Here is a 16,801-nt window from a genome sequence, read left to right on the forward strand (position 1 = left end):
TAATTAAAGTAGGGTTGCATGTACTGTGCTGTATGTACAGTACAAGGACACACGTGTATGCAGTACTGTATATATAAATGCACTATGAAGGAGTTGCACCAACTTTAGTATATATTTTGTTCTTTGGTGGGGGTGGGAGGGTGTGAGGAGCTTGGATGAGTGTTATAATCAATGTTATTTTGAAAATCAAGGCTTTTTTTGAGGTTTTACAGTATATGTGCTCTGGACGTCTCAAAAGTTGCAGCAAATCATACTTTATCAAGAGTACAGTATCTTGTGGTTTATGTACCTGTTCTTTTTTCCGGGGGGGGGGGGGGGGGTAGGGTATTGCATTGTGATGCAATCAATTTCAGAATTTGAAAATCTACAGTATAAAGTATTGTCAAGTATACAATTGATACATGCGAATATGCCTTGAAAATTGCACAACTTCATGTCATGAGAGCCAGTAGCCTTGAACAAGAATCACAGTCGCCTTGAACAAGAATCTCTGCAACATTCATCAAAAATGTAGATTTCTGTTTCATCCTCCATTTTGTTTTTGCAGAGATCAACATTAATTGGATTCTGCGATGATCGTTTGTGAATGCAGACTTAATGTGATGAATAATAACGTACTGTACATGTACAGGTATCATATAACTGTAAAGTTAAAGTACTGTGCTCGTAATGTAAGCACCGTACAGTAGCTTGTAATCATCATGCTACGTACTTCTCAACGCCATTTGAAAATGGATACCCCTTAACATACTGTAAATGGGTTAAAGTAATTCTCTGGAATGCGCCTTAAAGGCATTGAAGACTCACCCCAAGCAGCGTGCTGCCATCTTTAAAAAGTTAACTTTCCATTGCTTGCAAGTGAAGTTTATCTCTTGTCCCTACAAAAAGCAGACAGCAATGAAACCTGATACCTTGTTATCTTTAGCTGGACCTGAGATGTCCATCACTGTATCGTTTGTACACTGTGCTGTGGGTATTGACCGCAGCTGTATGTACTGACTGTACACTAGTGTCAAATTACCGACGGTAGCAAGCTGTGTGTGTATTTTCTGGGATCGATGGTGGTGTCTAACACCTCTGTTACACCTCATTCGAAACTACTGTAGGTCAGATTACCGGCATTAGACGTTTCTTTTTGCGCGAGTCTTCACACCCTTTAAATGCTAAATTGACGATGACTTCTGCTCCCCAATGCAGGGCAATAATTTAGTCCATTATGTAGGCTTTAAACCAAAACAGTTGTTCTTTTACATTTGAACACATGGATCTACAACATAGCACATTGAGATGACATTCAACACCATAATTTACAAAAAATTGGGACTATATTTTTAACATGTCATTTCAGGCCATGAATGTTTCCAATTGAGTGTTTGTCTAGCATCTGAGGAACTGACCTATTAAATGGTTTCTGTGTTAGAATAAGTAGTCCAGCCACTTTAATAGATGAGCCTCAGATATTTAAAAGGCCATTTCTCAAAAACTTAACATCGTTAAAATAGAACATACAGCCCAGACTGATAGAAGTACATGTGTTTTTCAACGGGTCTACAAACATATCAAAATTAATTTTGTGCCAAAGTCATCCTTAACTGTACACGCCATGTATGGCCATACCACAGGATTGTGGCAACATCTATCTTGGCAAAACTTATCTAACTGTAGCCATGCACTATAATTCTACAGGAAACGATTTCTTAGAGTTATCAAGATTTGGTATGTCCTTTAGAGTAAATTCAGTTTGGTGTAATTTAGGTTTTCAACCCTCCCCCTCCCGCTCCCCCCCACCCTTCCCCGCCGAGTTTGAGATAATGCTTTTGATACATTTTGTCTCATAATTAAAGGATCTTCTCAGGTATTATTTACAACTTAACATTATCAGTCGTACACTCCCTGTGCTGTACCATTAAAGCTCAGCAGGAACTATGAAACGAAAACCCAAGGTCACAGTATTCCCAACCATGTCTAAACATAAAAATGACTTAATTGCTACAGATTGAAGATACGTAGACCAGGAAACAAGTCCTTACTTTCCCATTCTGCAGGTTTCTTTGAAAACTTAAAGTTTACAAAATCCCCGATAAGTGAATCATTGTAAGAAGGAACTGCACTGTATTGTCTACAGTACACTACTGTATCTTACATTAGGTGAATATCTATTATCTATGAAAGTATCTGCTAATTGGCACTGCACACAGGTCTTAAACCACAACGCAGGCCGCACTGAATTTATTTGGTGAATCAGAGACTGCTACGAGTCTTTGGTTGGATTGTCAGTAAGTAATGTGCTGTAATTCTGTGACAATATTTAAAGAAAATCAGTGTTTATTGAATGGAGAAAGATCTTCCAGTTTTGCAAAGGTAGGCTAAGTACTTTATTTTCTTATCACTTACTGTATTTAAAATGTTATATAATTTTAATTTTTTTTTTTTTAAATAATAATTTTTGGTATCATCGTACTGTACTATACATGCTTTTTCATAGTACACTGCAATATAAAAGTATCCTTGGAATCTTCTCTTTACCACTCGTTGCAAAAATTTCAGTTTGCTGATTATTGAATTTTGCTGTCAGTCAATGTGCCTGTACATAGCTTTGAGATACATTTCTGCTTCTTCCATGAACCTCCTCTAACCCCCCCCTCGAGCCCCTTCTCCCTCTCCAATATTTATCTCATATGTGGTCTTGATGGGTTATAAGATCAGTACAGTAAAGTATATCAAAAGCTTTCCAGAATCTTCTGCACAATTCTTTATGTGCCCCTATTCAGTCACTGTATCACCCCCTTGCCCATTTCCTTGCCCTTTCACTTGCCCATGTCCTTGCCTTTTCACCTTCCCCTTTCTCTGCTTGCTCAAAGGGTTACAGAGCTGATAGGAAAATATTTCTGATAAAACAGCACCAAACTTGGTGTCAGTTGAATTGCTAATGACATGGTTGTTGTAGTCATCGTATCGACAAGTAATATAGTTCTGTACAGTAGGTATGATCATTCAAACCGATCAGAAATTGTTCAACAGGAAACTGCACTACAATTGTCGGCACAAACCATCAATCTCCAAAAATTAATATATGACTGAAGATTTGAAGATGATTTTTCCCCAAATACCAGTTTTTTGCTTTCCTATGATTAAATTATGTGATTTTTGTTTGCACAGATGAGAGATAATGGTACAGTGTACAGTATAAGTGCTTCCCAAATCAAATGTGTCAAGTGCATGTACAGCTTTATGGAAATGTGCTCTAGGGCATGAGAGAAGAGCCAGTTAAAATCCATCTAACTTGATATTTAGTAATAATTTTTTGATAAAGTTAAATTTTGAAACAGGTGATAGATCCCGGCCAAATGTTACACAAGAGTAAACGGAAGTAATCGTGATGTATACAATTGGACAAAGTAGGTTGCATTCACAGGTGTATTGCATAAGCGGTGCGGATAAACGCGAAATGTCCTGTAATTTTTGTATGCAAGAAAGGGTCTCTAAGTTTTGTTTAAAATTTGTGGAATATTGAATATTTACTTCACATCTCAATAACCAGTCTCCTTACAACCTCGGCATGATCGCCATAGCTTGCCTCGAGTGAACCGGTAGTTATTTTAATAGATACTGCACTCTCTACGACCAGCTACTTTTGGTCAAGGCCCCATCTTCTCATTCTACCACCCAAAGTGCCTGGATGTGCTTTAAGGGTTGTGAGGAGACAGGTAAGCTTGGTAAATGTCCAAACTTCTAATGAGCTTTGGATTTAACTAAAATAAGACTGTTAATCCTAAGTGCAATACTTTGAAAAAGATTGCAAGCCTTAAACGTGGCAAAACGAAAGTTTGTATGAAATCCCTACTCTAATACCACATCTACAAATTTTATAAAGCAAAAGTTGGTGAGTGCATACAGTACCATGCAAAGAAGGACTGCATAGGGCAGTACATAAGTCATTACAACAGAAAAGAGTATTGAGTAATTATCTACAAATTATTCCCCCCCCCCCCCCTCAAAAACAAAACAAAAAGGAGATAGCTGAATTCTTAGGAGAAAGGTTCTGGATGGGTAAACCTACTGTAAATGACATACATACGCCAGTCAGTGCAGCTCGAAAATATTTCAAAAAGTCATCACACTTCATCGACAGTGAATAAACTTTTGTGACCGTCTATGATGATGTGTAGTCCATGCAGTAGTATTTACTGTACTTGTCATGAAAACATCACTCTATGCCAGTGCACAGATATACTGTAGGGGCTCATAAGTCTGAGCATGTTTCCAAAACAACTCTCGCTTAAGCTTCTTTTTGTCGAAACCACTGTAAATTGTTCATTGTTTCTAGAAACAATGTAGGACAGTGAAATTAGAGAGATGACTTGTGTTTGTGAGAGAGAAAAAACATGTGGATTAATTCTAGAAGTGTTTTATTGTTAACTACTGTGTTAATGACCACGACAGGATTATGAAGATTTACCAATAGTTGAAATGAAGTAACCAACCATATATGTTTATGGTAACAGTGTCAGTCATTTTCTCTTGCGATAACCCCTTCTTTGTGTTATACTAAAAAAAAAGAGGAAAAAGAAAGAAAAAAGAAACAAATTCATACAAACACAAAAAAGAAGAGAAAACAGTATTACAATTAACAGCACTGTATTTGTTTACTTTCATGCATACAGTGTCTGTGAAATGTGTTTCAATTTTACCAATTGTAATAATTCAATAACCTTTAATTTATTTATAATCTAACTGTGCACTTTCTCTCGATCTCGTCATTAACCACCAAATATTATCTTCTCTTTTTAACAGCATACGGTACATACTGTGCATGACTGAATACCTTATAATTTACATGGAAAATACTTACCGTAACTTCAATGTTTAATCATACTGTATGTAATTTAAGAAAATAAAACCTCCGCTCAGCGGAAACCCAGGAAGTGTGTCGAAAGGATCAGTGAATACTAAACGAACAACAAATTTTAACCAACAGGTTAACATGCTGTGTCAAATCTAGTGAAACCGGTTAAAAAATAGTGCAGTGAAATTGCCGGAAGGAATTAAGTTCTGTTCAATAAATGTGCTCTCCCGTGGCTTAAATACCATCTATCTTACATTATTTGAATATTGTTATCTATATTTAGACATGTTTGTCTAGTTTTCAAGAAAGGTCAAAAAGTGCAGTCTTGCGATGAATATTTCTTTTCATTCAACTTGACATTTAAAATAAAGCATCTCCTGTGCGCTGTTTAAAGTAGCATTAATGCAAATACATGAACTTTGCTTGCTCCATAGCCCAGAATCCCAAGAAAATAAATTTCTTTTTTAAGGCTATTCACATTTTCTTATGTAAATAATAACTCAGTATCCTGCACTGTACATTATAACCGAAAAAAAAAGAAAAAAAGAAAGATTGAATTTGTAGTTTGAATCATTTTTGCATGTTGGGCTTGAATGTGATAAATGTTTGTAACCAACAGCTTAATAGCTTTCAGTAAAGTGTTCAAGTTTTGCGTCATGAAATGTCATGTCATCAAAATCAAATGTTTCTATCTGATGCTACAGTTTTCTTTCTACAGTACATTACTGTATGTGCGACTACCATCGACATTATACCGTAATGTACATTTCATGTTTGTTAGAATCAAATGGAATGTATAGTTTAATAATAATACTTGTTAAAATTGGCCTCTTTTTAGTCAAAAAGAAAGAAGAAGAAAAAAAAAGAGTACATTAATGCTACTTTGATCTGCCCGGTGACACTTTGTAATAACTGAACCAATTTGTAGACATATATTATGTAGTTGTAGTATTGTTTGTAGTATTTTGTATTAATTTATTTACATGCAATAATAGTGGCAGCATTTAGTAAATTTATGACATGTATCTAGTAATATATTGTCATTGACAGTCATTGTCCACTTCCGTCACCTTTTTGTCTGGCTTAGAGTGCATTACCGTAAAGGGGAATCTATATGTTCTTCCCTTACTGTATGTGTTTGCATCAGCGCTACCTGTCAACAGGAAGGCACAGTTCTCACTCTAATTTGTTATGCATCAATTGTTGATGCTAAGACAGAAGACCTTTGCTACAAATGGAGTCAGTTATTACAAAATAGCACTTTAACCTTATTACAAAATGCATCAATTGGTTATTACAAAAAGTATTGATCAGTTAAGACAAGATGCATCCGTGCAGGGAACTGAGATTTCAGCAGAACTTTGTAATCACACTTATTTGCAATCATACTTATTTGCAATTTGATCAATATATTTATACTAATATGTCCTATGCATTCCTCCCTGCTGTGTTCTCAGTGTAACTACTGAACCATGAAAGTGATGCCAGACTGTATGGAACAATGTTCTTGAATGTTTTAAGTACTACATTGCTGCTAGTCAAGATTTCATTTGCTTCTAATAAGAACATGAGATAACTGTTATTACTTTCCCCCTCTTTATTTCAAATTCAGTTAGTGATAGCCGAGGAAAATTTGCTGGCTCAACATCCATGGCTGACTCTGACCCAGAGGTGGGGGTAGGGGATGCTGAGGGTACCTTCGATTTTGATGTCACCAAAGATCACGGTCTGAGCAGCGATAGTGAAGAGGAAGAGGAGGATGAAGACACAGGTGAGACGGTGTTGTGACTTGTAATGTCAGAACATGAGCACATCTTGTGGTGCACAATGAATACAGTGATTTCTGTGACTTTTAAAATGACTTAGTTTTGTTGTCATAACAACATGACAATGATATTGCAGTCTACAAAATTAAATATAAAAGGAATATGGAATACAGCAAATGTACGAAAACAACACTTCTATCACATTGTTTCCGATTCACTTGAACATATTTATACTAATCTGTCAATAGATCAAGTTTAGAATTTCAGGTAGGTGAGGAATACCAGCTGAGTCCAGATGGGGGGGGGGGGGAGGCGGGCGTTATAACTACAAATGGAGGGTATTATATGACAAATGTATCTTTCAAAAACTCTGTTTCCGTCAAGTGTGGCTAGAAATAGAACTCAGTAGAACTGGCAAATTTTGGCCAAAAGAATTCTAAAAATGATTTACATGGAAGCCTCAGATGCAACAATTACTCACTGCAGAGAATACAAACACCTATTTTGCATAGGGTACTGTACATCCAATCTTAAAAATGCACACTGAGTACTGAAAGCTGTCAAATTTATGCTGTAGTCTGCTCCACGAATGATATCATATTATAATCTACATTTGAAAGAAAAACTGCAGTATGCCATCACATTTTGAATGCCTGTCAGCAAGCAGAAGTGAAAAGACCCACTGGATTTATAAGTGTACGATACGATATGAGGGAGAGCCTGATTGATCCGGGGCTTGGAGGGGATCCCTGTTCGATCCCTAGGAGGAGATCCCCGTTTGATCCCTAGGAGGGGATCCATTGGGGGAAAAAACCCAGATATGGAATAGTAGATGCAGTGAACAACTGTTTAGTTTGGATATTTAATCTTTCTTCTTTAAGGTGGGTCATATACGATATGAGGGAGAGCCTGATTGATCCAGGGCTTGGAGGGGATCCCCGTTTGATCCCTAGGAGGGGATCCCCGTTTGATCCCTAGGAGGGGATCCCCGTTTGATCCCTAGGAGGGGATCCATTGGGGGAAAAAACCCAGATATGGAATAGTAGATGCAGTGAACAACTGTTTAGTTTGGATGTTTAATCTTTCTTCTTTAAGGTGGGTTTAAAGATGTTGTCTGGGGGACTTCCCTTGAGTAGACTGGTTATTTACTGGTATTTATAGAGTGTTTCCATTGGTATTTACTGGTATTTCTAGAGTGTCATGGAAACACACTGGGTTTTTATTTTGAAATGAAAGGGAAATGAAACAATGTCATTCCTGCAAGATGTATGAAGCAAAATAAAATGAATGATATTGTAAACATGCATTACTGCAAAAACACTTTCATGTTCCAAATATTAAATTAAATACAGATAAATTTTTAGTGTCGGCTTCAGTTCCTTGGGTTTAAATCTATCGATTTCAGAGCCTACAGTACACCTCTCCACACTCACATGGCAGTCAATTATTTATCAGAAAGATTGTTTCTTTTGAGGTGTAACATATTGCAACAGTTAATGTACTTTCATATAAATCTCAAATATGTATCTTCATAGGGATAGCAAATGTGACTATACACTCTACTTCTGCGGAATGATTTCGTCTTTACAGTTCACAGTCTGCACAAGTAGCTGAGTGTTGGCAGTATTGTATAGAATCTTGAACCCAGTGATGCATTTTCCAAGTTACAAGACTACAGGAACAGATTTTTGCAAACAGGGTACATGTACTACAGGTTGACTTGAGTCAATGACAGAATACCTCAAGTGAAGGGGATTTGCTTGGTAATGACTTGATAAAGTTAAAGAAAGACTCGGCTGTGACAAAAGAACAAACTCAATTGAATTTCCTAAAAAGGGATCCAGCATTGACCTGAGTCATTGACACAACTCAAATACTTAAAAGAACATGACTTGAACATTTCACATGAAGTCATCTGTCCACAACACTGTCGATCGACATGTTCTGTAACGTGACCGTTATTTTGCTTCCATTTAACGTAGATGCACCACCGCCAAAGAAAAAGAAGAGATTTAGGCCCTGGAAGAACTTGAAAAGAATTTTCAAAAAGAAGAAGATAATGGAACCAAAGACAGAGTTGAAGGATGATCAACAGCAGAAAGATGAACAGGAGAATAATCAAGAGCAGGTTGTGTAAGTCAGTTTTAAATTCTCTATTTTATTTTCCTCCACCTGTGTACAGTATTCAAAATATATTAAGCCCTCCAATCGAACCTAACGTTTCAGCATTGTATCTCCACCGACCTCCGGTCACCTTCCAGTGTCACTGCTCACTTCTGACATTGATTTAAATTCTGGTTTCTTAATCTCATAAACACAACTTTGACTTTATATCAAATTTCTTCAAACTATAAATATCTATTTCCACTCCCAGAAGATCCGATAATTTCTTAGAAATTTATGTTTACACTAGAGCAGTGTTCCTGATCAATAGGAAGGAGACACTTAATTGTCCTCGTAATGGTAGACATTTGCTGGTAATTAGCCTTGTCGGTTGATGAAAGAATATATTTAAAAACAACCGCCTCTAAATGCAAATTTTCTTTTTCCTGGCAAGTAAGTGTATCGGCACAAAAAGTGCAAACAAAAAGCTAAAGCTATAGTTTTGATGTTCAACTTTGATGTTATAGAACTCACTAGGAAGCCCAAACCCCCCCCCCCACCCCTTCCATGATCTTCATCTGCTAAGAGCATATGTTGTGCTGTTGTATTTGCATGGCAGAGTCAATGTGACAAACATAAAACATGTACAGTATGTGTTAAGTGTGTACCTCTGTTATTTTTTGAGGTAACAGAACTTTACATAGTAACTGCTGAAGGAATATTTTTGCAACCTTTTCTCTTCCATCATTCATTATAGATCTACTGAGCAGTATCTCTTATCAAACAATCCAGAGGCTCCAACCAAGGACAACACATCGGCAGGACACTCTTTAAGTCAGGAAGACGTAAGTCCAATGTATTGAAGCGATCTGTGTTTAATAGAATAATGAATGGCTTGTTGGTTTAATACAAGCCATTCAGATTTTCCTACATACTGTGGCTGATTAGTGTCTTTGAAAAATATCTGCCTTCCAGGCTGATTATGTTTGCATTATGTATGTCAAAGGTTGTTGAGATCGTTTTTCATGGAAGCACATGTCCTTGCTGCAAATTGTTGTAGTTAGATACAGGGTTGCCAAGGTACAGTAGTAATGATAGAAGCACATGTACTTGTTGCAAATTGTTGTGGTTGGACAGGGTTGCCAAGGTAGTAATTCTTGAAGCACAGCTGGTCCTTGCTGCAAATTGTTGTAGTCAGATACAGGGTTGGCAAGCTAGTAGTTATGGAAGCACATGTCCTTGTTGTAATTGTTGTAGTCGAATGTAGGGTTGACAAGGTAGTAATGATATAAGCACATGTCCTTGTTGCAAATTGTTGTAGTTGGACAGGGTTGCCAAGGTAGTAATTCTTGAAGCACATGTCCTTGCTGCAAATTGTTCTAGTGCACGCAGGGTCTCAAATAACATGTTTACAATGGATTTGCAATTTTATGAAGGACAGATGGTGATGAGTGTCATCCGAGGGTGCTGATATGGAGTTAAAAGAATATGGTTTGGTTGAGTGATTAGGAATAAAATCAAATATTTAGGCCTGAAATGAGGAATCATTATCATAGTCAAGGTAGCTGTAAAGAGCCTCCCAAGAGATTCACCATATTTTTACAGTTGAAGTATTTTTAAAAACAATAATAGGTATATCTTGCACTCAAAAGTTTGTTTTTCTTTTTTCTTCTTTTCCCCCTTTGACTATTAATTTCTGCCTGCATTCCACCTTTTAATGCATTTTCTTACTAATCCTGAAAACAAACAAGACTTTTTTGTGTGTGTTTGCATCTTGAGAAGTTCTCCTTTCCGTCCTTGAATTAAAAAATTGATAGCTACTTAATAGCTCCGTGGATTACCACACAATGAGAGCGTGTGCTTGTTTACTTATTAAGTATCTTTGGTTGACCCAAAGCAACTAACAATGAGGTCATTTTTTGGTCAAGTCTTTTGCATCAAATAGGATTGATTTCGTTCCTGTTGATTCCCTCAATTTGACTTGTTCCTCAGTCAGTGAGGCTAGATGTCTTCTTCAATAAGTAAAACTAGATATCTATTGTGTCACTCTATTGTGACGAAACCAAAGTAAAGTAATGAAGTTATTGGTCAGGCTTTTTTGTGATGGGAAGCCTTCACAGCTGGTCAGCGGTTCGAATACCCCTAGTCACCCTCCAATTCACTTCTATCTGAAGTCGGTCAACTTTTCACAGATTTGGTGGTAATTCTCTAGGATTACTGTAATTATTGTGTATTTTGTTTACTCATCTCAATTCTTTGGATAATTTTTAATCTCTAAGCATGTGGTGACAGAGTATAAAAAATGCTTTGTTCAGTTGAAACTGGTATTTTAATACCTATAATCCCTCAAAATGAAAGTTGACTTGTGCCTTTTTGTTTTATGTTCAATTATTTCATGAAGGCAGCTCTTTTTATTTGGTAAACAATATTTTTCTTTATCAAACCTACTAATTTCTTTTGAAGGTCAGAGAGCAGGTAATTAACAAATTGTGTTTTAAATTTCCCCAACATTTTGTTGCCAAAGAAACATTTAGTAGTAGTATCTTGTTTTCAAGTACTGTAAGTACTTTAAATAGCTAATAATGAAAAATTTCACAAGATTGTCACATTTAGTTTTTTTTAAATCAAATTTGCCTAATCAATCAAGCTATTTGTGTGGGCTTCATGCACAGGCCACTGACCAGTATTTTACAGTAAATTTTTGTGGTTAATGATATTCAGTTCATAATGGAGACATTACCAAAATGCACATCTGCTGAAAACTTATTCAGTTTCTTGTTTCAAGGTTTGATCTGTTAAACTGATCAACAAAACCAACCTGGTCAGTGTCAGTGTGAAGAAACAAGAGTGGGATGTTTATAAATTTAATTTAAATGTTTATAGTACTGGAGAAGACTAATAGCGTGATGCTTTTATCCACGGACTGTTAGGGGGTGGGTGGTGGGGGGGGGGGGGGTGGATAGGGGAATGAAGGTTGGTGGCAGAAACTACAATTTGTACAGACCCATCACTCATCCTGATAGCAATGGATAATCAAGTCTCAAACTTAAACCTGTAGATATTCATTTCAGAATAAAAGGCTGGTTACAATTCTCTCAACATGCAGGAAATGATGTAATTGTTAACATTTTCTTAACTGATGTACCACTACCGGTAGATCATGTGAGTTTTCTAGTTCAGGAGATGTTTGATGAAGTTTGCTAAGGAAGAACTAAATGAGCATTTTGCTTGGCAATCCGTTGTTGATATTTTTTTATTAATTGTATTACTATGCTTAACTTCTTGCCACACTTTCTATAGTATCTCTCTTTATATGTAGATATCAAGGCGCAGAACGGATTCTGATGAGGGTCTCCCCTTGTCTCCAGACAGTCCTGCTCTGACCTTTGACCTCACTACATCCAGTGAACAAGAGATATCTGTGCATGGTAGTGGTGCTATATCACCAGACGTTGAGGTGAGCGATAGTAACATTCTTATTTTGTAAGGACTGGTCCATGAGGATATATGTATTCCTTCAACTTGTCCATTTTACTTGCTATGGTGCTTCCTCTTAACCAGAGCCAGATGAAGGCATTGGTTGGATCAAAGGGATAGACTAAATCTTGAGTAATGTGTAGGTTATGCTGCTGGTAGGGTACTCAAGCCCATGGCCCTGATTGTACCCATGCAAAAATTAATTTATGCACGATTGTTTGCCAGGTTTGGTCCGTTGGTCCACCAATTGAGTACCCTTGCTCTAAACACAGGTGTTAGAATTACACCTTATCGTCAGAAATAAATTGTAGACTGTCACTTGGTGTCCCACTGTGACAGTTTTTGTAGGTTCATGGTAGCTCATAAAGAGATGAAGAAAATCTCAGAAATAAAAATGGTCCAACTTCCAAGTTTCTTGGTGTGTTCCATTGTCGAGGATTAAATGTTGTGGTTTATGTCGGTGGGGCTGTTTGAAAACTCAAACAGAGGCAAGTTTGAGCTACTTGTATGCTTCTATTAAGTACGTAAGAGCTATTTAGACAGTTGTTTTAAATTTCATCCGAAAGTCAGTAACCCTTTCTCCTTTTCCATTAAGTTACCTCCTCCAACACCAAAATTACATTTCCCTAAATTAGACCTGTAATTAAAACAATCAGAGCTGAATCAGTCTCTTCCTGTTTATTCTTGGCCTTTTGTTAATTCTTTAAACATTTGGTCACTTCCTTCTCCCTTGGTGGCAAAGTGAGCCCCCCCACCCTAACACTTTTGATAACTGGTGTATCTACTGTACCCATTAAAATTGATTCTTATATGTGTGTCTAGTATTTAGCTGCCTGTAACAGAACTCTGTTGTTTCTAATTGTGTGATTTGAAATTACATTACCCTAAATTAGGTATTAAAACAATTTATCAGAACTGATTCTCACTCTCTAGACTTCCTGTTTATACTTGGCCTTTTGTTAATACTTTAAACATATGGTCACTTCCTTCTCCCTTGGTGGCAGTGAACCCCCCCCACCCCTAGCACTTTTGACAATTTGTGCATCTAACATAAACAATTCATTTATATATTATCAGTGATGGTAATTGCTGTTTTTTATGTGTGCCTAGTGTTAATCTTCCTGTAGCAGAATTCTGTTATTCCTAATTGTGTGTAGATGATGTATATTTAGGATTAATGTCAGTTTGAGTTTTGTTGTGCTAGTACTATTCAAGAATTTAGCATGGTGATATAAACCAAAGTTGTGGAGATGAAGGTGGTGCAGGGATGGGGAGTCCATGGGTGAGCCTCAAGTTGTTTTCATGATAAATAATAGCATACTGTAAGTTTGTCTACCCAAGAGTACGAACACTGATTGTTTGTTTAGTGTTATTGTTTCCAATATTAAATACAATCGTTTGTATCTTGCTATTAAACATACTGCGCAAATGTACAAATGGTTCGATTTCTGTTTAACTAATTATCTTTGGCTTTTTTATGTATTTGTATGAGATCACTTCCACTAAAATGTGTCCCTTTTACCCTCCCGACCCCCCACCCCCACCCCTTGCTAAAAGCACAACAAGGAGAAAAAGCATCACATACACACTTAGGTACTGTTACTGCCTGAGCCCGAATTCTCAATTAACTGAGAAACGTCCTCGTGACTTCACAAATATCTGGTCCTCACGTTTACCACCTGTTGTTTGTAAACAAATGAAACTTTGAAACCCTTTCTCAACTCTTCTGCATAGTTGTGGATATTGTGTATATAAATTGTAGGAAGAGAAATACAACAGGTTTTAACAAATGTGTTCATTATGAAAAAGTGAAAGGCCAAATTTACATTTGAAAACAAAATAAATTGTAGATGATATCTGTCTTCCTGTTTTCTGTAACAAAGCTTTACATGCTCCTCTAGGAGAAAGATGTTCCCCCGTTAACGAACTTGTATGATATACTTCCATCTTAGCCCCTTTGTTTCATTTCCTGAAGGAGTGATAAGATGGCCTTCTGATTAAGTTAGGAAGTTCATCAGCGTGTGGTAAGATCATGTGCCACAGTTATTTACCCCCTGGTGCGTTGATAAGCTATTTCAAGCTAGCGGGTCGGTGACGTCGAATCGTTTTGGAAACGCATTCAGATTGGATATTTTAGAGACTCAAGGACGGAGGTTGTTTTCTTCCTGTTTCTCCAGGGTCTTCGAAGGGGATTACATTTTATCGTTTATAAAATAAGGAAAGAATAAATCACATTGACATTCTTCCAAAAGGCAGTCAAACAAACCAGTTGAAGAATGTTGTTCTAGATTTCTTTGGCTTCTATTTTTCGGATTGTTTATTCGTGAGAGTGGTTTGCTGTTGATATTGATGCTTTGAGTACCTTTATCTTCTGATAATTCATTCATATTAAATTCAAAATTTACTGATTGGAGATGAGCTTTGTCTAACAATCTAGTTTCTGGAACTTTTAAATGTTACCCAATTGTGGCTATTGTTATGAGTATCGAGTGGCCAAACTTGAGATGTAAAGAAATAGTGAGATGAAGAAACCAGTACATTACACTTGGTGATGTTTCCATGTGATGTTTGGATACAGCAGTTAGTTGTACCGGAGGAGAATCAATGACAAATAATCACTTTAAGACTGTGTAAATCGTTGTAGCCCCTGTGATCATATCATCATCTTCCTGCATCTGATTGTCATGACGATGGATTTTAACCGGGATCGTTTTCATTTTCCGCAGTCGAGGCAGCACTCTCAGGTTCACAAGGGACTTTATCATCCCACGCCAAGTCCACGGCTCTCACTCAGGAACAACTCTAATGGTAAGCTAAGCAACACTTCTGTTAATGCATGTCTTTCTTTTTTCTTTGCAAAAGTTGTTTTTCTTCTTGGTCTGTGTAATCTCTTTCAAAGCAGTTGCTTCGATGTCATTTCTGTATTTGTTCTTAAGCTTACAAATAATCCTTTGCTACAGTAATTTCTGCCAGGTTTCCTCAAGTAAAAATGATCTTATTAGTACAATCACTACTAGGATGTTCCCAACCAAAAAGGTGCAATTAACTAAATAAGTTTACTGTTAGCCATTTGAGACAGCGAAATCTCTTCGTGGATGCAATATGCTTGTTAGGCTTATTCCTAGGTATGTACTGATAGACAAATGATGTACCAAGCTTAAAAAATGGCCAATGGATTAGTGAGCTATTGTAGAGTGTTATATTGTGCTTGTCTTCATCAGTTATGTGATGCTATAATTTATATGCAACATGGTGAAATCTGGTACAGAAGTATATGCTATATGTGCAACATGGTGAAGTCTGGTACAGACATATTGTTCATAATATGTACAACATGGTGCAATCTGGTAATGGTGTGTATTTTATGATATGCAACATGGTGAAATTTGGTACTGTTTTTTATAATATATGCAACATGGTGAAATCTGGCGCAGAAGTGTATTTTATAATATATGCAACATGGTGAAATTTGGTACGAGGTGTATTTTCCTGACCATTCTCAACTAACAGTGTTGACTAGTTTTTTTCTTTTTCCATAAAAGTGTCACATAATCTACCTCTTGAATATCCCTTGAAAGGCATCAAATTATTATTTTCAATGTCACCGTACAGCAGTTTGTGTTAGGCACCATAATGTAATTTTACAGAGTGCAAGTTTGGCTCTTGGCCTCCAAATGTCAGGCCCAATTAAGTGTAAACTATGGCAATTTATGCATGCTGCTTGTTTCTTATCAATTAGTTTAATTTTGTTGATTTAATGCAGAAACAATCTCGCTAGCAAGAAATCTATTGTATTATTTTTCTTTCTACCATATTTGGGGTCAACAGAGGTCAAAGCTACAAACTTGTTAATTCCAAACTTTTGCCTGGATGAACATTTTGACTTCTGACATGGAGTTATTACGTTCCTGTAAAAAACATTGCTGATCGCTTGACAGTCCAACTCTTCACGTTTAATGTTCTCATATAAACATGTCAAGGAATCGATAAATCTCTCGTGTTTGGGTCATGCAACTATCTATAGGGAATTGTATTGGCAGAATTCCCATATGTTAACACATTTTAGTTTGCAGTCTGGATGCTCACGATAGCAGCAAAGGAAATGAGAAGTGGCAGAACGCAGCCGGAATGACTATTTCTGCCATATTTATGTCAGTCATCCCAGATCTCCATGACAGTTCATTAACAAGTTTAGGAAATCCGGGCAGCATGGACTGCACCCTTCGTTTGCTCTTTCCAACACTGGTCACTATTTTTGGGTAGCATTGCGTGCAGAATTGCCCCGGTTACAAGACTTGAACCTACTGTAGTGCCTTGAAATTGGCATACTTTGCCAAAAGTGGCAGTTATTTACAGCTTTATTATGAACACCTAGATCCTACACTCCCGGGAAGAATTGTCTCTCTTGGACAGTATTGTGAAGTCATCAAGCCGCTTCCCATACAGTTTATATGTAACTTCATTATTTGTTCCTTTATCTTAAACAGTACAGTGTATGCTAGTGATGGCAATTCCCTCTTGCACCTTAATATTTTTAGAATTTGTTATTAATGTTAATGTAAAATGGTGGCTGAGAGAGCACCTAGTATAAAGAAAGAATTTAAAAAGG

The 16,801-nt window shown here is 36.9% G+C and overlaps 1 protein-coding gene across 8 annotated transcripts in view; it reads left to right on the top strand.

Moving 5' to 3' along the window:
- LOC139980329 (uncharacterized) overlaps positions 1-16,801 on the top strand; it is a 46,224-nt gene that overhangs the window by 16,593 nt on the left and 12,830 nt on the right. For 5 of the 8 annotated variants that reach the window (XM_071991931.1, XM_071991929.1, XM_071991933.1 and 2 more), the window contains 5 exons: positions 6,459-6,617; positions 8,595-8,745; positions 9,473-9,560; positions 12,035-12,172; positions 14,919-15,000. In XM_071991931.1, coding sequence (XP_071848032.1) covers positions 6,497-6,617; positions 8,595-8,745; positions 9,473-9,560; positions 12,035-12,172; positions 14,919-15,000 — 580 coding nt within the window. In that variant the 5' untranslated portion in view covers positions 6,459-6,496. Of the gene's footprint in view, positions 1-2,207; positions 2,362-3,106; positions 3,708-6,458; positions 6,618-8,594; positions 8,746-9,472; positions 9,561-12,034; positions 12,173-14,918; positions 15,001-16,801 lie in introns of those variants that run through there. The other 3 variants (XM_071991934.1, XM_071991928.1, XM_071991927.1) reach the window with 3 other exon arrangements.

This window comes from Apostichopus japonicus, chromosome 14 (genome assembly GCF_037975245.1).
Source record: "Apostichopus japonicus isolate 1M-3 chromosome 14, ASM3797524v1, whole genome shotgun sequence".
In the NCBI taxonomy this organism is placed as follows: domain Eukaryota; kingdom Metazoa; phylum Echinodermata; class Holothuroidea; order Aspidochirotida; family Stichopodidae; genus Apostichopus; species Apostichopus japonicus.